Source organism: Colletotrichum scovillei (assembly GCF_011075155.1).
Source record: "Colletotrichum scovillei strain TJNH1 chromosome Unknown Contig00005, whole genome shotgun sequence".
Classification (NCBI taxonomy): Eukaryota; Fungi; Ascomycota; class Sordariomycetes; order Glomerellales; family Glomerellaceae; genus Colletotrichum; species Colletotrichum scovillei.
In genome coordinates, this window is record NW_023336263.1 from 426908 (window position 1) to 448144 (window position 21237).

Below are 21237 nucleotides of genomic sequence, written 5' to 3' on the forward strand. Positions count from 1 at the left end.
TTTGAACTAAACCCCGCATTCGACTCGATCGGCATGCCGATTTGCTGGGCCCCAGCCGTGTGTCTGCGCGGGCGGCGGCCAACCCATCTCAGGGTCCAACCAACCATGAACCCGGCATGGCACTTTGCCTTTTCCTTCTCTGTGACGCTCGCTCAATGTCTGTCCTACCCTGTCTTGGGTTGTCCGATGTTGCCTTACTTTGCCTTGCCTCTCTTCCTCGACCTACTATGTACACCCGGCTGAGCCGTGCACACCACTTACACCTACTTACCGAACCACGACCATTACGGACAGACCAGGGGTCCAAGGCTCCGAAGAGGGTTGGCTGGGTTGAGGTAGACTTCCGCTGCAAATGAATGAGGGTTCGAGGGTTGTAGGTGGGCAAGGCGAATGTCTATAAGTGCGAGCCTTTCCTCCTCCTTCTCTCTTTGAGATTCCACGCATCTTCACTCATCACCACATCATCCCTCTTAACAACCAAGAACACAGCTCTCGAACAAGCTACATCAGCCCTCAACGCTCACAAACCATCATCAACTACACCAACATCAACAAACAAGCCGCCAACATGCCCGTCGCTCCCTCCTGCTGCAAGTGCGGAAGCATGATCGTCATCAGCAACTCGTGCCCATCCTGCGGCCACCACGAGTGCCGAACCTGCCTCTAAATGATGAACAACACTCGAGATGTAGTAACAACGTCGAAAGGATGAACCGAAAAGTCTTCCAATGCGACAGTGCCTACATTCCACCGAGAGAGGCTCCGAGGCCCAAAGAGAAAAGGGGAAAAACTTACACCACACGCACCCACATCAACCAGGCTGGCAAATGGCCCCCCACACTACCACCCAAGCCGATGAATTCCGAGCTTTCATCCACCAGACACCTCAAGCTTTTTTCACAACCTCGCAGCCTTGAGGCTCCAACGAAAATTTTTCGGCGCTACATCAGTAAAGGACCTACACGGCCACTCCGTGTGACTCTACTCCCTTGATGGAAAGGTGGCGACAATGAACTGGCTGGCTTATTTTGGCGTCTGGACTTTTTCACATGTTTTCAATGACCAATACCCTCCATACCCATGTTTTGATTGTATCAATAGTTTTGTCAGCTGGCGTTGGTGTACATGAGACGGCGGGTTCCGGAGACGGAATGTTCGGAGCAACGGCTACCAATTTCTTTCTCCCGCCTCTGTGCACAAGGACATGTGTCTCTGCTCAGTAAAACAACCCAAAATACTCAAATACAAAAGAATAAAAACCTTGAAATTATCACAATTAGTGCCCTGCTCATAAGTTGGAAACTAAGCTGGTCTCCTGTTGCCAATGTTTGTCCATGGGACTGACACATACATCTAGGCGCGAAGATGCCGGGAAAAGTGGCCCTCCTACAGCGGTGCCATCGCCGGGTCTTGGTCTTCGCAAGTCTCCTCCCACGCGCAATCACGGACCATAACGGCCCACGGTGGAGGATAAATCGCATGTCGTGGTTACCGAACCACTATAATCAAACCATCAGCCCATCGTGAAACCCCGTGGCACGTTGCCGTTGCCCGCGTCTAGTCTGGTGCTTGCTACGGGCTTGCTGTGAGCTTCCTGCGAGAGACTGGATGGGGGTGTACGGAGCATGCACGGAGCCTTTCGCCATCTAATCAACGTGCATGTGCTCATGTACTGTAGGCTTGCCGAGGTTTTGGTGAATGCTACATGGATGCAGATGGGTTTTCGTTTAAACGTTGCCATGCTAATGAACGTTGATTCTCTCTTTAGCCAAACTTTCAAGCATCTGTATGCTGATGTGGCGCATCTGTTCAGGCAAAGATCGGACCCTGTCTGCATGTGGCCGATGGTGTACCTAACACCTAGCTGAACTAAGTCTGCCGAACGCATCCATCTTGCAGCTTACTGTCATGAGATCATACCCAGGATTTACGGGGGTTATAATAAATAAACCATAAATTGCTTTACTACTCAATTTGTGTCTGTAGCATACCTGCTCAAAATACGTCTAGTGACCTAGAACTCATTCAAAGGCTGTTGGAATAGCGAAACATTTCACTATCTGTAATCTTGTGAACCTGATCTTTTGGTTACTATTGTGTCTTTACATCCACATCTGATTGAATGAATGGATACTTTGACCAGCTACGTGCTTGGGTATCTGTGCAGGTCCAGGTGCTGGGAATACCGCCGTACGCCTATCTATGGTGCGAAAATGATAGCCCATTGACTCATTCAATTTGAAAAGCACTCGATGAACATGTGAATAGGTATGTAGCAGAGTCAATTATCTATGAAAGCATGAAATCCTCGCGATATCTGTTTACCTGGAAATCAATCGATGGGCGCTGAGTTAGGAACTATGCGTTTGCTTCCCTCACAGAGCTCCCGCCCTCGTCCAGCCTTTCCATGCCAGTTTGCTTAGATCCAGAGAGGCTTAAATGAGGAATGCGGCAAATCCGATAGCGACAGAAAGGCCCAAAATCATGCCGGGGAACAGGTTGCTACCGCCGTTGGTTGGCACCGTAGTGGGCCTGCCAGAAGTCGTGGCGGTGGCATTGGCAGCACCCGTAGCGGTAGCAGTAGCGACGGCAGCGACTGTCTTGAGCAGACTGGGTGTCGCTGTGAAGGCCATCATGTCCGTCGCGAAAGAGACGCTCGTGAAGGGCAGGCTTGAAACTGAGGATGCGCCGGAGAAGGCAACTCGCTCAGAGGCTGGTGCTGCCGGCTTCAGGGAAGATCTGTCAAAGTTTCCAGGACTCAAGACGCTAGGATGAAGTTAGCTTCATGTTCACGTGCTACAGTGATGGTAATTCACTGACCTATCAATGACGTGGGCGACACCGTTGAACAGAATTGTGTTGGGGAATGTGATTCTTGCATTGTTGACCCAGGCTGAACCATCGGGCAAAACCGTGAAAGTGAGGTTGGTTCCTTGAAGAGATGGAACGGTGACATTGCCCAGGGACGGCGAGAAGATGACATTGTTGGGAATGATGTGGTAGCGAAGAACCTCTTGGAGCGTCTCAAGGCTAGCGGTCTCAAGCACAGAGCCAATTGACTTGAAGGCCTCGTCGGTAGGCACGAAGATGGTGTAGTCAGAGATGTTCAGGCCTTGCTCGTCGGCTCCAGTCTCACCGAATGCGAAGTTCAGGTGCGCGGCTTCCAACGCCGCGTTCATGGCGAGGTAGCCCGCTCGGAAGGTGAAGAGCTGGAAGGGAGCGCCGAATGAGAGAACAGTGTCGATTTTGTGGATCGTGATACCCTCGCCAAGTTTGATATCCTGTCTTTTATGTTAGCACACTGGTCACTAGAACTTTGGCATCAAAGGAGTACGAACAGCCTGAGTGACAGTAGAAATGGTCTGTTCTCCAGACAAGATACAAACATCCTCTCCATTCTTGACAAGTCCGTTGTAAGCACCGCCAGTGAAGTTAGAGAAAGGCTGTCTGTAGTCGATGTATGAAATATCGAGCAAGGTCTGGGCAAAGGTTGGAACATCGGTGATCACGTTCGACGGATAAACCCCCTTGAATACGTGGTTTGCAAGGAGTGCCCCGATGGCAATGGTGTTGTTGCGGTACTCGATGGCCTCGCCTTCAGGGACATCGCGGGGCACGTTGGCAAACGCTTGGTTCGTGGGAGCCACGATGGTGATGTTGGAGGATGAGGCGAGAGTATCTGCAAGTCCGGGTACGAGACTGACGAGCTCAAGCAGCGTGCTAAGATCGGGCTGAGAGGCGAGGAGCGCAGCGATGTCTCCCTGGGCCATTGAGACACCAGCCATGAGGAAAGCGGGAAGAATTGAAAGGCGCATGGTGAAGTTGTTCGCGAAGGTGAGATGTAGTGGATACTAATAAGCGTGATAGTTCAAGGTTGAAGCTCGTGATGCGATGGTGGTCAGTTGATGTGTTGTGGTTGTTGATTCACTTTCATTCTAGTCCAAGAGTTCGTAGCATCTTGTCTTATATCACAACTTGACTTGAGTCTGCGCCGCAAAGGCCCCCGTATAGTTGTGATATCTTCTCTGTTCAGCCTCTCGTTTAGAAAGTCATGACGTCCTGACGATGTCGGTGAATCGAAGGAAACCCAACTCATCGAGAGTTTAGTCCAAGCAATGTTGTGTTGAGGATTCACTTTCACGAACTATACCGCCGAGCTCTGCACAGCCTTTGCCCGAAACCGAACAAACCAATCGCTAGGAGCCTACGAAGAAGCGAAACCTGACGATGTTGTGTGCCTGCATATTTGCAGAGGTTCAGTTTAGCCCGGCGTTGCCCATCATCTTGGCAACAACAACAGCTATGGTGGGTTTACGACAGCTCAATGCAGTCTAGCCCGTAGTTCACCTGCAGGACAGCGTCGGATCCGGAACCGGATCGGGCCAGTCCAACGGCTGTGCCTCACCTAGGGGTTTGCCTCCCCCCAGCACAACTTAAAGTCGTGTTCGTCATGCTTTCCAATCCTGTCCATAGCCAATAGGAGAAATATTGCACGGAAGCTTCCATAATTGCCCGGCTTCGAACATAATGCAAGCCGACCAATGTGGCATAGGCATGACTGGTGGCTTGTGGCTTCCTCGTGACCGTTGGCCGTTGGGTAAGGTGTAGTCGGAACCCGGCTCAATTGAGTACCTAGTCGGACTTCTTGAAGGGTAGCAGCCCATGAGAGAAGGAGGCATCACTTTCACGTGACCTGATATGGGAACTAAAGTAGGATTCACTGCGTTGCCCACCGGACGAGGAATCAGTCTCCAGGTTAATCAGGTCTAATGCCAAAGTTCTGATTCGGGAATCATCAAATGATCTCCCCTCACTTAGCCTACTAACACATAACCATCAAGCCTTTTTAACCGCTGATAAGATGGACATAGCCTATCATGCTGTTTGTTGCGTGTTTCCAAACTCTTCCTTCCATCCATAGTATCCAGCATTCTAACTTTGAGCAACTACATGTAGCTGTCCGAGGCCCCTCGGCTACGCCTCAGAAATGAAAGTCAGGGTACATATATACAGACAACAGTGGAAGAACGAAGTGGCTAGAAACAAAGCAAAAAATCGAAAAAGTCGGGACATTCAATGTGTAAACAAACAAGAACGTTTTCCTCGACAAGGCAAAAGGTATCGCGGCCCTGGCCAGGATTCGAACCTGGGGCCTCTTCCAAGATGGTGTTTGATTGCTCAATAACCCTAAGGAAGAATCATACCGCTAGACCACCAGGGCTGTTGAGGTTGTTGGCGATGTTGTGCCAATTCGATGGGTGTCGTGGAGAATTTTGCGCATTATGGAGCCGGTTGGTTGATAGGTGGAGTCACGAAGCCCTCGTTTCGCTGAGCTAGTCAAGAATTGCGTAAAAGTGTTCGTCCCTGTGATAGCTGTCCCCGCAGAGTAGAAACTGTGTCTCTTCCCCATCGCTAGGTCGGCCTTGAAACCACAGGGAGATTCACTGACAAGCTAGTGCCTGGCTTGAAGCAGATCGCAACGGCTGGCAGACTGGGCCCTCTCGGGGTATGACCCCCAACCAGCTTTTTGCTTTTGCCTTGATACCTTCGGGTGACAGTTCGACGCTGGTCTTGGGCTTGAGCCCATCTCTCTGGGTGCTCATCAAGAACTTGCCAACACTGATGCCGTTGTTTGCGGTCCGTCCGAAAAAGCTCACAAGCTTGAACTTGGTCTCTGAGTTGAAGCCTTCTTCGTACGAGTTAAGGTATACTAGAGCCATGCCAATTGGCAAGGGCGCTGATTGTATTCCAAAGGTCCCCGCAGATGGATGGAAGAAGACGTCGACAATGTTGGCTATCTTGGTGCAATAGAGGCGGGGATCCGTTCGTTCGGGCAACTCCGCTGACTTTGTGCCGATTGCAAGGCGAAGAGTGCTGTAGGTGAGGATACAGGTAGTCCAGTACAACGTAATGATCGATGCAACAGCGACATCGCAGGCTGTCGGACTATTGGAGCCTCGAGCCGCGAGTTCTTCAAGTTCTTTCTTCGGGCTCAGATTATCGAGCCACCAGTTGAGCTCTTCATCCACTCGCCAACACTCCTTGATGAGAGCCAGACGCCTTGATTCCTTTTCCTCTAGGTCTTTGCAGCTGTTCATATGATCCAGGTCTTCCAGAAGTCCAGGGACGTCAACGAATACATCGATCAATATGTCCTTCGGTGTTTTTGGAATGTTCTGCCATGGAACGATCTTCCAGGCCGGGTGGCTTAACGGAAACCGCCGTCTGCGCTTGACGTGAGATATAACCTGCAAAATGCTATCAGCATGAGTTGGATGGAGATGAATTGATTCATGTGGAAACGCGGGTTTCAACTGACCAGATGAAGTCGACCAGATGCGTACAAGTCGTGGCCGTGACCGTCGATATGTGCCTCAGGGGTCCGCTGCATGATGAGGGCTAGTTCGCCTAAAGCGTGACCCTCCCAACTTTCAGCTTGAGAGATACCATGTCGCTCTCGGTCGTCTGCCCCATAGAGCAACTTTTAGGTGGGAGTTAGTGAGCTTCAATGTTGTTCTCGGGCTAAGACTACTTGCTCACCTCATAGAAGCCCAGGATTCTCGAAGTCACCATCAAGGCATCCGACTTCCATCTCTTGGGATGCCGTAGGGCAACGTTCATCTCAGTCAAGGCATTGCAATAGAACTTGAGACCATCGTCTATCATCCACTGCTGCTTGTCCCGACGACCTATGGTGCCTAAGCTGAGTGCCAGTAAGCTCAGACGCAAGGCAGCGTCGGTGCGGTAGAGATCTCGCACGGTCGTCGCCCAGTCTGCGTTGGAATACCTCATGATGGGACTCCTGGGACTACATATCGGAGCATCAGGCATGTAGCCATCCCAGAAGAGCTCGAGGATCCGCTCCTCAAAGGCGGACTGGGATAACGAGCGCGTCTGAACAAGTGCGGGTGTGACTGGCACCAAAGCCGTCACCCTGGAGTCTTTGCCTGTCGGCGGCTTGGTCACATTGACGAAGATGCGATTCCTTTCGTAGCCTGCACATTCCAAGCCTGCCTTTATGCACTGCCCGCATGAAGGTCGTTGTAGGTCGCACTGCCAGCAGTTCCGTCAGCAGCGGTACGCGTCGTCGTTATAACAGACAAATTGATCATCCCATCTTGGCAGACTCACGCCTTTCTTACGCTTCCTACACGTGTTGCAACCTTTGGAGCGTCCGGGAACTCCGACCATGTCTAGGAAAGTACCAAGGGTGTCGAGGAGGGTGATGTGGGTTCGCGGCGCGAGATGCTTCTCAAAAAGGCAAGGTGACGGCGCGGGATGTGGCCCGTTTATGACTACGGAGGAATTCTAAAGTCCTTCTCGGGCCAGCAGCTCAATCGAAAAAGTACCGAGTGCGCGGCGGGAGCAACCGGTAAGCTTGTATGTAGTCTTCGCCCTACGGTGCGCGCGGACAGATGCCAAGATCTTGGGTATGGGATGCGTCAGACTTCTGATGGCTAAGCAACTGAGAGATTAGGTAGTGAGAGGCTAGAGCGAATGACGAAGCTCGCGGAATAATCAAACCAGCATTCACCTCCAGTCTCAATGACGACTACATTCTCTTCCAAGACACGGGGGAAGGATGCGCCGCTGCTTAAACATTTGGGGCGAAGGATTGGGCTAAGCCCAGTCGTATTCAGCGCCCGCATGCTTACGTGAATCCACTCAAACGGCTGTGAAAGCAGAACAGAACTAACCCCGTTTGGGAGCCATTGTGCGCGCTGTGGACTATGAGTCTGTGAGATGTTGGGCGAGATCGAGAGATCTCCCTGGCGGTCAGAGCTAGGCTCAACCTTCGACGCCAAGATGGCGTTTTGGCGGTTGAATTCAACTTCGAACTTTGAATTAAACGAGCCATGGCAGCCCCCGTATGCTAAGCAGTCGCGCATTCTCTTTCCCAAATCGTCCATGCGCCTCTCAGACCTTGCAGAGAAGTGCGTGTCGATCCTGGTCAAGTCGACTCCAAGAGTGCGTAAACAGTTGTCTTGATCAGAATGAGATCGCGATGAGAGGACAACGGAATGTGCAAATTACAAGTTATAAGAGATGGAAACCTCTGCTGGCAGTGAAAGAGAAAGGGAGGATGAGAATACTCATCATAACAATTTTAAAGTACCAGACACCTATTCATAAATCAACCCAATTGAAAAATCGTGCAGCTTCGCAACATCTTCTCGACACCAGTCATATCAACTCCTGAGTTCACATCATTAAAGTTACCATGGTCCAGCCAACTCGCCCGCCGGCCAATGGCTTCGTCGCCGCAACGCGAAAAGTTTACAACCCCCTAGGATTCTCCAAGGGCTACAACTTCGTTCTTTTCTTTATCTTCTTCGGTGCACTCATGGGGTTTACCCTCGCGCGATTTCAGTACCTCAATTTCGACACCTTCTGCAAAGGAGCGGCGCCAGGAGAATGTTTCAACTACCAAAAAGGCCATGAAAAAGCCGGTCTCATCATTCACCTAGCTGGAATCTTGCCCGCCAGCTTCTTGGCATGTTTCCAATTCGTGCCAGTACTTCGTCACAAACTCCTTCTCTTCCATCGCATCAACGGCTATGTCGTTATTCTTCTTGGACTTGTTGGAATTGCTGGCGCTTTGATGATTGCGAGAAATGCCTTTGGGGGCACGTTGGACACCCAAGTTGGTGTTGGTGTTATGGCGATTGCGTTCGTCACTGCGCTCACGCTGGCATTCGTCAACATCAAGCGACTTCAGATCGAGCAGCACCGGGCTTGGATGCTACGAGCTTGGTTCTACGTAAGCTTGACCCAAAATATGTCTAATCCTCGGTTAAAGACAAAAGGCTAACTTGACATCGTAACTAGGCTGGCTCCATCATTACTCTCCGCCTTATCCAGTTCTCGGCCGCGGCTGTAATCAGCAGCATTGGAACATACTATACGGCGCGTCCCTGCGATCAAGTGGCGTTTATGGTTGACAACATGAACCGAACTCTTGAGCTCTATCCCGCTTGTGCAACCTATTTCTCTGGAGAGAACCCTGCTCAGCAAACAATCGTCCACGCGAACATCATTAGCCCTACATCGGCTGCTGAAGCCAGTGCAGCGGCGGGCATGCCGTTCGGTATGGCACTCTGGCTAGCACTTGCCTTGCATGCAATTGGTATCGAGATATACGTAAGTTCTAGCCCACTTCGGTATGTTCAGGTCCGCAACAGTCACTGATTGAACCTGTATGCAGTTGAAGCTCACTCCAGCTGAAGCCGAGAGGCTGCGGAACGTTTCCTATAAGAGGCAATTGGAGGCTGGCTTGAACCCTGCCGGACGAGCTGGTATCACTGTCGATAAGATCGGAGATTCTGAGATGTGGCAGCCCAAACACAAGCCATCTCACTCGAGCTCAACTTCAGACCTGCCCAAGTAAGATAAGGACTGGGTCTTAGCCAAGTCGGAACTTGGAAGGTGTTGGGGATAATATGTCTTAGATATCATGCAGATAGGTTCGGCACGAGTGACAGGCGTTCCAGGAAGGTTACATGCAATTGTTCAATGCTCAATGCTATCTCTCACACCCAGGCTGATTGATGTGACTGCCTCCATCAAGTGCAAATCTCACATCACTAAATGCCAACGCCAATTTCTCCACTTACAACGTCCATCGGGTATAGCCAGGACGATCGGGGTCATTTTCCATATATTTCAGTGTGCAAGACTGATACCATAGCTGACCTAGAAAACTCCTGCCTTCGTAACGGTATAAGCCTCCTAATAGTGGCTTGATAGCAGTCGTGGCTGCGTCAGTCTTGTAGAATGGTATTCTTCTATAACTCGATGAGGTTAGCACGTACACTTTGATTGAATAGTTCTCCATGAAGTTAGTTTCCGAGGAGCAACTTACGGAAATAGGTGATGGACCACATGTCTGTCTATGATCAGATGAAAGAAGTGCCTCCCGACAAAGCCGAAGTCTCTGTCAATTGTTGATAGAGCCCCTTTGGTAAATGTCCACCCCTCGTCGGTATAGTGAGGGACTTGGGGATGGTTATGTTGAAGATAGGTGATGGCAACTGCTTCGATGTTAGCTGAAATTGCCCCAAAAGCTTCCACCTGCTGGGGAATTTTGGGGGTCCTCATACCCAACCAATTGTTAACCCATAGATAGGGTAGAAGGTATAGAAGAATCATGGTTTTTGATCCAAATTCCTGGCCACACCATCCTAAGATGCAACCCATGAGACCAAGACCACAATCCGAGGCCAAGACGCTCCACGCTTCGTTGTCCCTAAACACAGAGCTCCAAGGATCAAAGAGGCTGACTCTCAGCCAACGCTCTGTTCCGGAAACGTCTCGCATGAGACTGTCTTTACCAGCAGACAGATTGAACAAAGCATGTAGAGGCCAGCCGAATAGCTGCTGTCCTAGCAACGAAATTGCTTGAACGATTGGAACATCGGAATCTTCCATGAACCCCGAAGGAGAGAATATGTCTCTGTCAGAATCGACTTGTTTCATGGCTGGCACGAAAGCGACATCCCTAGTTGCGTGCCCAGTAAACCGATGATGGCGCCGGTGAGTGTATTTCCAGGAAAAGTACGGCACCATCAGGAAGGAATGAAGTACAAATCCAATGCCGTCGTTCAGCTTTGTCGAAGCAAAAAGTGACCCATGACCACATTCATGAGCCAGTACCCAGATACCAGTACAGACAAGTCCTTGGAGGAATGAGTATGCTGCCCAGGCTATGAAGTATAGGGTCGGCCCAAGTTGATCTTCTCTGATGTAGTTGAAGGCGAAGTAAACAAGTACCGCTGACGCCAAGACGTCTCTGGAGATGTAGTAGAGAGAGGTCTGCGGGCAGGGAAGAAAACAGCCCAGTGGTATAGCTTTTCGAAGATCCTGGATGTCGGGATAATCTGGCTGCATATTGAAAGAATTTGAACGCGAAAAACTGTTGAATGAAGAAAATCCATCTTGTCCAATGTCCTCTGCGGTTAGAGGGCCTTCAATTCATAGCAACCATACCTTATTAATGGAAAGAGTGCTTCCTGACTAACTTTCCATTCCAGAGTAATTCTGCCTTGTCTTGAGTTGTCTATCACAAGATCTTGTGAAAGTGGCTATGATATCCAAACTACAACGAGTCACGTAGCGATTGTACATCGTTACTGCTACCTCCGTACGACCGAAGTCAGACGTATCAATTTTGCCTTCAGGCATGTCGCTGGTTCTCTCAGAACCATCTCCAAGCAGACGCTTGGGGGGCTAATGAACTTTGTTCCAAGCGATCAACAGCTTCAACAACAGATCTTGCCATTCTTAGTTTGGTGGTTGCTGAATGAAACCCAAAGATGACTCAAAGCAAGCGATGGGCAGAATAAGCGTCAACAAAAGCGTCGAAATCAAGTGGACAGTCAATCTGGACCGAAAATGAATTACGAGTCTCTCCATGTAACTCCCGGTGGAGGTGGCAACGCGAGCTCGACTTGTCTTATTAATATTGCTTACCTCTCTACTGTGTGATGCAGGATGTTGGAAGGGAAATGCACCGGCAGGGACCCAAGTACGATCTGGAAGATAAGCAAAGGAACGAAATCGTTTGTCACGACTCACGATGCAATGTTCTTACGGAATGTTCCGGCCACATGACGATAATCTGATTACAGTTCTGAAATGCCTGTTGAAGATCAGTGGGGATTTGTGTGGTTGGATTCTTGGCGGCCCATATTCGATGTCATTTCCCATACGGAGTATATCAAGTCGCACTCGTCAGAATAATCAAATACTCCGGGTTGGTCGGGGTTCTCGTAGTTCATGATTCCTTGAGCTCCGACCTTCCGACCCTCCGATGTCTCAAAAGGCAGTGTTCTTCCATGTTCCATAACCGCAACCGGCAGGCTTCTTCCCGCCTCTTTCGCGTGAAACCACCTGTTGACGGAGCTAGCAGAAAGCACAACTATGAATTTCCGTTCTCGGATAAACGCGTTACTGGGCTTTTCTGGAAAGATAGGCTTAACGTGTATGTCAGTGGACGTTAGTGGTCGAGCTAAGCCTCTACGGCAAGTTCGGCAACCACGTCGTGGCATTCAGGGCCTAGCTTGCGCCTTGGCAGGAGCCGCCATCCCATCATTCACTGAAGATGCCCACATGGTTCTGCGAGTGATGACTTTGCTGCATTAGGTTGTTCAATGACTCGCTTCTGGGTGTTCGGAGCGAGGTTCTATCTCGACCGTTCGTAAAGAATTGCCGCGTTGAAAGCCCGGATTGGCTTCGGCGCCGGTGAAAGTATGAATGCCGATAGTTGCGGACCTTCACGGCTTTCGGCCGGTGAATGTGCTGGAGACTTCTCTCGTGGGGTGGGATAGGCAGCACTGAGGAACTTGTTACAGAAACGTCATTCCCATTCTTCTCCATGGAGGTATCGCGTCGTTAGCTGCAATTACTCCTTAGGTGTACCAATGTTGCTAACTTATCTCGTTATTGGCTACTGTTGGGAGGAAAGTTGACTGACTTACCATTGATCTACCCATGGATATTGCACATCTGCAAAGTCACCTATTGACTACAATAGTCATACGTCCACTGACCCCAATCATTGGAGCCATGTGCAGCTCATTTCTGGAAGTGCTAGGGAACAGACTGAGGGATAAGGTTTGAGTAGCGGCAAGCCGTCGGTTTTCTTGGAATGCAGGAGATGTCCTCTTCTGGAGCCGGCAAATATTGCCTTGCAGCTTCTGTTGGGTGATCTTTTCCCAAGCGATATGGTGTCTGCCATTGAGATCAACGTTTGGGGTTACCAGGCCCATGCGCTTGCGTAAATTCAACCAAGAAGTGAGGTTATAAAGCCAGGCAAGAATCTGGCAAGTAAGTTAAGTCTAGCTAAACTACATGTGCTGTTTCTGCTGAAGGTCGCAGTATCAGCATATATCGGCTTCAATATGTCACAATACGAGAATGCACCTAATCAATCCATCTTGGTCAAGGGCTCGAAGATGGCTTATCGTTGGTTGGGACCGAAACATGGGATTCCGGTGATTCATCTCGTATCATTCAGGTTAGTCCACATCAGCCAGCATCTAGGTGAAGAGTATAGTCTCACACCAACCAGAGCTACAATGAGCCAGATAGATCCGGTTTCTGTGAATAAGATAGCTGAGAAGCGACCAGTCATTCTCTTTGACAACGCTGGTGTTGGCAGATCCGAGGGACAAGTGCCTACATCATACGCAGGCTGGGCGGATTACTGCGCAGAACTTATCGTACAACTCGGATTTAATCAAGTGGATGTCTTGGCCTTTTCGATGGGCGGATGCGCAGCTCAGATGATGGCATTGAATTATCCAGCTTTGGTTCGCCGTCTGATCCTCATTGGATCCCTTCCAAGTATTGGACCAGGAGTCATACTCCCGCCGCCCGCGCCCTTTCAGGGTATCCGCATGGCACATGATCATGAGTCTCAGGAAGCTGCGCTGCTGGAATTTTGTTTTCACTCTTCAGATGCCAGTCAGGCAGCGGGGAGAGCCACGTTTCGGAGAATGCTTGAGGCCAGAGATGATTGGTCTGATTTGATTGATGCTGATAGTACCCGACGTCAAGTGCAGGCGTTTGCTAGGTTTATGAATCCACAACGCTCATCAGAAGGCTCTTTCAGGCGATTCAACGAACTGAGAATTCCGATTCTGATAATTAGAGGTCAGTGCATGGATCTTGACTGACAGCAAGCAAGTTGAAGCCTCAGAGAAATGAGTACTGATTGCCAAGGGAAAAACCAGGATCCCACGACTATGTCTTCGAAAGACAAACATGCCAAGCTATGGCGAGACAAATGTACAATGCTACTGTCAGTGTTTACGAGTTTCCGGATGCTGGCCATGCTCCACACTGGCAATATCCAGAGGAGTTTGCCGAACTTGTCGACTCTTTCTTATGTACTGAGGACACAATGACTGCCCAAGAGCTACCAGAAAACTGGGTGCGTTGGATTCATGGTTCGGACTTGATCAGCAAGATTTGAGGTTGGACTCTGTACTCGGATGTTGAGCAACAAGGAGCACGTCTTTGCGTAGTTTGAATAGGTCCTCAAAGATCAATCTTGTTGTTCCATCAATACTTCTCTTGATTGCTAAAACTTTTCAACTATACTTCATAGTCCGTTTGTGTCTGACTATTTTCAGGAAACCTTGCTCCGGACTCGATTATCTTGAGTTTTAAGGTATCAAGGACCTAGGCCGAGGCCTCTCTCGAAGACGTATGTGATGAATACATTGCGCCCATATCCCGGTGACAGTATCCTATTGATTCCGTGATGAACGTGATATCTAGAATATCGTTGGGTATTGTTGAACAACCGCCGATGACGAACATGAAGCCATCGAACGGCGAGTGGGCTCGAAGATGAGCGGCGAACATAGCTCAGTTGGGAGAGCGTCAGACTGAAGTATGGGTTCAAAAGACCCATTGAAAACTTCATTCAATCAATCTGAAGGTCGTGTGTTCAATCCACACTGGTCGCATCTTTACTTTTTGACCATTACGGATGAGCGTAGATGTGTACCATGCATATGACGCAATCTTCAGTCAGGTTTTGACACCATATTGACTCATCTTCAACATCTGACTAGCTGTCTAGCAAAGGTAGGTGAGCCATCGATGAACGTGATAGTCGACCATCGAGGTAAACTGGATGTGGGTATCATGTGGAGCAAATAGTTGTCCATTGCACTGTAAGCAAGCATCGACTTTGACGTTCATGAATACTATCAGCAAGATCAGCAATAAGGTGACTTATCCCCAAAATGTGGTGTTCTACACAAGGCATGGACGGTCGGTGTCGTAGGAAGTAAGACGTGTTTTGTTAGGTTAGAGAAATTACGATGATACACAGACAATGCGGTGCATATGCATAACGATATTGAACCAATGATAAGAAGCTTAATGTCTGGCCAACTGAACCCTGTCTTACTCGATTATCAGCTAGGGAGAATCATTTTTGCAGATCTCTGGAATTACTTCCCCATCTGGTGATATTTCTCATCGTTTAAGGTTCAAAAGATCAGAAACACCGATGCGGGCCCGGGGTTTGCTGGACGGGTTCACAATAACACTCAACCGGACCGCACCCACGCGACCTGCAGAAGAGTTCCGACTACTTGCCTACTTACACGACGATTCTCTGTCTATATCCACCGTCAAAACTAGAGTTTGGCGATACTCATATGATGACGAGCATGACACAATGCAGACTCCCCGCAGAGGTGCAACGGCGAGGCGCAATCAGCACTCGTTCAGCGTAGTGTCTGACCTTGTGAGACATGATTCTCCGACCTGGACGAAAACAGCCAAACACCGTGACACCACCACCAGTCGACCCAATGACAGCAATTGCGTTAGCAAAATACGGGCCGTCGCGCCTGGGAGATGCCGTGACCCGGTGAGACAGGCGAGAGATAGCTTTGGGCCAGTGACGCGAAGGGGTAACAAAGAGGATTCCACATCTCAGACCTGGGAACTTGGGAGATGCTGGGCATTTCATTTTAAGGCTCGAGGTCGGGCATCTTCTTTTGTGACCGGCTTGCTGTCCCCGTTAGCTACCGCTTTCTCCAAATTGCATCCTAGTCTTCCATCCAGATTATTTTACCCATATCCCACACGATGGCGACCCCGATTCCACGACCACCAGGGGTGCCCATTTTGGGCAACATCAACAACATCGACACCAAGAATACCTGGGCGTCTCTCAAGAAGCTGTCCGAGACGTACGGCGAGATCTTCCAAATCAAAGTCCTCAACAAAACAATCGTTTTCGTTGCCGGTGCCGCGCTTGTAGAGGAACTTTGTGACGAGAAACGATTCCGCAAGTACGTCGGCGGTCCCATCGTCGAGATCCGATACGCAGTCCACGATGCTCTGTTCACAGCTTACGATCACGAGGAGAACTGGGGCATCGCCCACCGCATCATCGCCCCCAAATTGACGGCAGCGTCCGTGGCGGAGCGCTTTACGGACATGCTCAGCACGACAAACGAGCTTCTCGAGAAGTGGAAGGGCCTCGGCGTCAACGCTGAGGTGTCTGCCATTGGCGAGCTCAACAGATTGAACCTCGAGGCTACGACGCTGGCACTCTTCGGCAAGAAGCTCAACTGTCTTACTGGACCAGAACACCCAATGCTCCGAGGAATGGAGGACTCGACATCCGAGGCAATGCAGCGGCCCAACCGACCTGGTCTTTTCAATTGGCTCTTTTACGGAAGCAAGTTCAAGAAGGGAAAGCAAGTAATGCGGGCATACGCTGAAGATCTGGTCCAATACCGGAAGTCCAACCCCTCGGACAGGAAGGATCTCTTGGCTGCCCTTCTCAGCACCGTGGACTCCGAGTCGGAGAAGGCCTTGACTCACACTCAGGTCATTGACGAAATCGTCTCCATGCCTATCGGCAGCAGCACGGCGCCAGGCATGGTCAGCACCGCCATCTACTTCATGCTGAAGAACCCTAACGTCATCACTACCGCGCGCGACGAGCTTAGTCGCGTCGTCGGTGACGGCGAGTTGCACTTTGCACACCTCTCGCAGCTAAAGTACATCGAGGGCATCGTCCGCGAGTCTCTGCGACTGTCTTTCGCAGCCCCGGGGTTCAACATTGAACCCATCCCTAAGGATGGCGACAAGAGCCCCGTATTTCTCGCAGGAGGACAGTATCAGATCGCCTACAACCAGCCCATGATCGTCGTTCTCGCGGGTGTGAATCGAGATCCTTCAGTCTTTGAAGACCCATTGGCATTCAAGCCCGAGCGTATGATGGGCGACAAGTACGAACAGCTGCCTTTGAGTGTAAGAAGGTCCTATGGTAATGGAAAGCGAGAGTGCATTGGTAAGCACTATGCGTGGTTGTGGAACATGGTTGTGGTGGCCAAGTTGATCAAGGAGGTGGACTTCACTATGGCGGATCCTTCGTATGAGTTGAAACAGGACGGGTGGTTCAACTTGAGGCCGGTAGACTTCCACGTCAGAGTCAAGACACGGGTGGACAGCAAGGCGCCTTTACTTTAAGCTGGTTCGAGATTGTGTTGTACGAGATTGCCACCACCGAGCGGATGCATGAGCGGTATATCAGGTTAATGACGGATTGGATTTGATGTTTCTTCACGCAAATTTGGCTACTTGCACTTTCTTGAGATTCAACGATTAACGATTATTGATTTACTACCAACGCGACCAATTCCCTGTTCAAGGAATAGTGAGAGACAGAGAGGCATCATCCGCCTTGCTACCTCTCTTCGAGATACCACCCTGTGCCAACGCAATCTCGCTCTTGGCATCATCGGCAGCGAAGAATGCAGAGGTGGCGAAGGGAGCACCAAGCATGCAAGCGCCGGTATCAATGTTGAGTGCGCAGAGCCCAGCTTCGGCATCCGCGTTGTTGCGGATATAGTTCCGGACAGGAGTCTTGATGGTCACACTCTTGCCATCGACCCCGGCAAACTCGAGATCGATGGTGAGGTCCTTGGGAACGGAGTCGCAGCTGCCGTTATAGGAGACGTGGCCGATGGAATCACGAGTGAGGCCGGCGGCGGCGAAAAAGGCTGCAAGGCCAGCATCACCGATGGGCAGGTCGTTAATCTGGGTGCCAGAGTCGATCATGCAGGACTTTGTGGTGACCTCCGACTTGTCGAGGGTGACGTTCTTGACCTTGACGGTGGGAGGAGAGACGAAGTATCCGACGGTGGCACCGAGGCCATCGTTCTTGACGAGAGGTACTCGGACGAGGTCACCCGTGAACTTGGACAGGTCAATGGCGCCAAAGACGGCGTTGCCGGTGAAGGTGCCCTTCCAGTCGGCGGGAGCCTCGTCGAACCAGATGCTCTGGACGGGGGCGCTGATGGATCCCTTCTCGAGGAGATCCTGACGGACGTGAGGGCCGGTGGTGTTCCACTCCGCGGTGCGATAGAAGGGCGCGACGCCGAGGATGCCGAGGTCATACGGGGCCGGCTTGCACTGGCCGCCGTCCAGCAGACGCTGCTGCATGTAGTTGGCGATAGCAACGCGGGCGTCTACCTTTGACGTAAGACCGGCGTCGCCGGCAAAGAGGAACGTATCGTTGACGCTCTCCTTGCCCTGGACAATCTTGGTGTACCCGCCGTAGGCGTACTGCGTCACGAACGTCTCGGGCTTCTTGGCCGTCGCGCTGTGAGGGTAGTCGTAGAAGGGCTCAGCCGTGGCGTTGCACTGGCCCTGGCAGAAGAAGCCGGTGCAGCCCCAGTTATTGATGGCGTCCGGGCCAAAGACCCAGAAGTTCTCGGAGCCCTGGTCGAAAACGACCTCGACCGAGGTGTTTGCTGCCGAGTTCACCAGGTTCGTGGCGATCTTGTGGCCGCCGCCGTAGTAGTAGTGCAGAGGGACGCTGACGATGGGGATGGCCGCGAGGGCGCTGTTGGCCAGGGCCGTCATGATGAGGGACTGGGCAAGCATCTTGTCGGTAGGGGCGAGATTGAGCGAGTGACTGAGGTGCGTGGTGGAAGAGAGGCTCAACTCCGGTATGAGGGTTCACATTCTCTTATCATCTAGTGGTGTTGTGGCCACGGGCTCCTGATCCATCTGAGTTCATGGCGGGGAAGATCACGACCGGGGTCATGCTAATGCTATTTTCGGACACTAACTTTTAAGAATCTCTTATGACTTATGACCTGCGAGACCGAGGAACATTCGGGCGACTTTCCGGAGAAAGCAGGTTCACGCAGCCTCGAGTCCCGGCTTGGCCATGATCGCTCCGAAACGATCCCTGAAGAATCGCTGCCGCTAACGCCGGTGGGAGCCGTGAGAAGAGTCTTTTTCGTATTAAGATTGTGACAGGCATCGAATAAAGTGCTGATATGGGGTCGCAGTGGACGTTAGTTGGTGGATATCAACGGCTTTCTTATTGTCAAGCCAAAGCGAGATTGGCTCAATGCGCCGAACCACCATCAAGCTTCGTCTAGTATTTTGGGTTAAGCCCAGGGCGGTAGGGCCGACGGTTGGCCCCGTTGTGAAGGTTGTGTTCTTTTTGGCTTGTTCTACCGGGATTCGGCAGTCGTCCGATCTTTTGGATACGAGCTTTTTGGCGGAGATTTCACCTTTTAGAAAGCCTTTTTGCATGGGTACCCCTGAAGTGGGAAAGAGTCCACGATGATGTCAAATCCTACCCAAGATGTTCTTCATCGCCAAGCAGCGGGTCAAGTGATACGGGCGAGTTGCCGAAAAGCTTGTCCCGGCCCCTGAAGGCTGGCCGTTGATATTAGATGAAGTGACGCTGCAAGTCCAAGCGGACCGTAGCAGAGAGTGAGACTCGCCACGCTCCCATACGCTTGTAAGCCCACAAGACAGAGAATATGAGGCTATCGTCAGTTTCAACTCTGCTTCTAAGCAGCTTCGCTCTCAGTCAATCGACTGGTAGCGGCCACGCAGTTCACGAGGTCGTGAAGCAGCTCCCGCAGGGCTGGCGGCATGTCGCTGCGGCCGGTGACCTCAATACGATCCAGCTTTCCGTCGCGTTGAAGCAGCCCGGCTTGTCGGAGCTCAAGGCCCGTCTCGAGGTGACCAGCGACCCGAAACATGCCGAGTATGGCGCACACGTATCTCGCGATCTGTTGAAGATGTTCCAGGAGCCGAAGGCCGATGCCTACGCTGTCGTTGCGACCTGGCTTTCTGCTCACGATATTCGGAGCTTTGTTCAGGACGGCCCTTGGGTTCGCATAAACACCACCGTCGGTAGAGCGAATCGCTTGTTGGGTTGCAGGTTCTCAAAGTATCAGTACAAGAGCGAGAAGGCTGTATTGCGGGCCAAGGAGTACGCTCTTCCGAGCCAGGTCTCAGAGGTTGTCGACTTTGTCTTCCCGGTTACCCAGTTTATGAGCAAGCCGCCTAGACGACAGATTGATGCGAGGGAATCTGGCAAAGTGAAACGACAGAGCACGAGTGAGTTCACGGCGAATGTTCATGATCAGGTTTCTTGGACAACACATCACTGACACATCACAGTGCCTCGAAGCTGCTGGGACTACACCACCCCTGACTGCATCGTGGATCTCTACAACATCAACTACAGCCCGCCAAACGGCCCATCGCCCACGGACTTTGGCATCGCCGGCTTCCTAGAGCAATATCCCAATGTTCCCACTCTCCAAGCGTTCCTGGCATCCTACAGCCCCCGCCGAAACGCCACCGCCTTCTCGCCAAAGTACAACCTCACCGTGGAGTCCATCAACGGCGGCAGCGACACCACCGAAGGCAACGGCGTCGAGGCTTTGCTAGACATCCAGTACAGCATGCCCTTCATCCAGCCGATGAACGCAACCTACTTCTCCACCGGCGGCCGCGGCCCCGAGATCGGGCCCGACGGCAAAGAAAAGGATCCCAAGGACAGCGCTCACGAGCCCTGGATCGAGTTCCTCGAGGCCCTGCTCGCGCGCGAGACCATCCCAGACGTCATCTCCATCTCATACACCGACGATGAGCAGCTTATCCCGCAGCCGTACGCCCGTCGCGTCTGCGACCTCTTCATGCAAGTCGCCGCCCGCGGCGTGTCTGTTCTGGTAGCTACCGGCGACGGTGGCGCAGCGGGCATCGGTTCGGGAGACTGCATCTCCAACGACGGGAAGAACACGACAAAGTTCATCCCGACGTTCCCCGTCGACTGCCCCTGGGTCACGGGTGTCGGCGCGACGGGCAACTACGCGCCGACGGAGCCTGCGTGGTACAGCTCCGGCGGGTTCAGCGAGTACTTTGAGCGTCCGGCGTGGCAGGAATCCGCGGCCAAGGCGTACATTGCCGGCATCAACGGATCTCACGCAGGCTGGTACGCACCCAACGGCCGCGGCAGCCCGGACATTTCGGCCATTGGATCTCGATTCCTGATGCAGCCTGGGTGGACGCAGAAGGGGACGAGCGCCAGCACGCCCGTCGTCGCTGCGATGATTGCTCTCGCCAACGATAAGCGGATGAGGGAGGGAAAGCCTGCTTTGGGATTCCTTAACCCGCTGCTATACTCTGACAAGGTTCGTTCTGCGATCAACGATGTCACGAGCGGATCTAGCGGAAGTTGCTCTTATGGGACGAAGGTTGAGAGCGGGTGGTCTGCGACTGCTGGATGGGATCCGGCGACTGGTCTTGGGACGTTGGACTTTGCCAAGTTCCTTCAGGCGCTGGAGTAGGGATTTGTAATGGTATAAACTTAACATGCTTGATCAAACGACTATGGCTTTGATGACTGCCTCGTACGAACAACTAAGGCCAACCGGGCTTCAT

At 51.6% G+C, this 21237-nt stretch overlaps 8 protein-coding genes across 8 annotated transcripts; 4 read left to right on the forward strand and 4 right to left on the reverse strand.

Annotated features, from left to right (window-relative positions):
- Positions 1 to 520: 520 nt before the first annotated feature.
- Positions 521 to 874, reverse strand: HER10_EVM0002510 (uncharacterized protein; the record flags this gene model as incomplete). The annotated part of the gene is made up of 2 exons (XM_035472217.1): positions 521 to 797; positions 837 to 874. 2 exons carry the CDS (start codon positions 872 to 874, stop codon positions 521 to 523), a joined length of 315 nt encoding a protein of 104 aa, XP_035333791.1.
- A 1469-nt stretch (positions 875 to 2343) lies between these two features.
- HER10_EVM0006562 (uncharacterized protein) lies at positions 2344 to 4584 on the reverse strand. Its single transcript, XM_035476145.1, has 3 exons — positions 3339 to 4584; positions 2821 to 3281; positions 2344 to 2766 (listed from the first exon to the last, which is right to left on the reverse strand). Exons 1-3 carry the CDS (start codon positions 3813 to 3815, stop codon positions 2436 to 2438), a joined length of 1269 nt encoding a protein of 422 aa, XP_035334063.1. The 5' UTR covers positions 3816 to 4584; the 3' UTR covers positions 2344 to 2435.
- A 165-nt stretch (positions 4585 to 4749) lies between these two features.
- On the reverse strand, positions 4750 to 7513 carry HER10_EVM0004588 (uncharacterized protein). The gene is made up of 4 exons (XM_035474224.1): positions 7132 to 7513; positions 6541 to 7053; positions 6320 to 6481; positions 4750 to 6248 (listed from the first exon to the last, which is right to left on the reverse strand). The coding sequence occupies exons 1-4, from the start codon at positions 7189 to 7191 to the stop codon at positions 5442 to 5444; spliced, it is 1542 nt and encodes a 513-aa protein (XP_035333933.1). The 5' UTR covers positions 7192 to 7513; the 3' UTR covers positions 4750 to 5441.
- Positions 7514 to 7929: 416 nt separating this feature from the next.
- On the forward strand, positions 7930 to 9388 carry HER10_EVM0013217 (uncharacterized protein; the record flags this gene model as incomplete). The annotated part of the gene is made up of 3 exons (XM_035482581.1): positions 7930 to 8761; positions 8830 to 9141; positions 9206 to 9388. The coding sequence occupies exons 1-3, from the start codon at positions 8222 to 8224 to the stop codon at positions 9386 to 9388; spliced, it is 1035 nt and encodes a 344-aa protein (XP_035334527.1). The 5' UTR covers positions 7930 to 8221.
- A 3511-nt stretch (positions 9389 to 12899) lies between these two features.
- On the forward strand, positions 12900 to 13975 carry HER10_EVM0013202 (uncharacterized protein; the record flags this gene model as incomplete). Its single annotated transcript, XM_035482566.1, has 4 exons — positions 12900 to 13015; positions 13055 to 13149; positions 13192 to 13657; positions 13723 to 13975. 4 exons carry the CDS (start codon positions 12900 to 12902, stop codon positions 13973 to 13975), a joined length of 930 nt encoding a protein of 309 aa, XP_035334525.1.
- Positions 13976 to 15612: 1637 nt separating this feature from the next.
- Positions 15613 to 17007, forward strand: HER10_EVM0008405 (cytochrome P450; the record flags this gene model as incomplete). Its single annotated transcript, XM_035477928.1, has 1 exon — positions 15613 to 17007. The coding sequence occupies one exon, from the start codon at positions 15613 to 15615 to the stop codon at positions 17005 to 17007; it is 1395 nt and encodes a 464-aa protein (XP_035334190.1).
- Positions 17008 to 17184: 177 nt separating this feature from the next.
- On the reverse strand, positions 17185 to 18426 carry HER10_EVM0005082 (uncharacterized protein; the record flags this gene model as incomplete). The annotated part of the gene is made up of 1 exon (XM_035474707.1): positions 17185 to 18426. The coding sequence occupies one exon, from the start codon at positions 18424 to 18426 to the stop codon at positions 17185 to 17187; it is 1242 nt and encodes a 413-aa protein (XP_035333964.1).
- A 484-nt stretch (positions 18427 to 18910) lies between these two features.
- Positions 18911 to 21143, forward strand: HER10_EVM0011882 (tripeptidyl-peptidase sed4; the record flags this gene model as incomplete). The annotated part of the gene is made up of 3 exons (XM_035481295.1): positions 18911 to 19908; positions 19972 to 20721; positions 20785 to 21143. Exons 1-3 carry the CDS (start codon positions 19323 to 19325, stop codon positions 21141 to 21143), a joined length of 1695 nt encoding a protein of 564 aa, XP_035334450.1. The 5' UTR covers positions 18911 to 19322.
- Between the last annotated feature and the right edge of the window lie 94 nt (positions 21144 to 21237).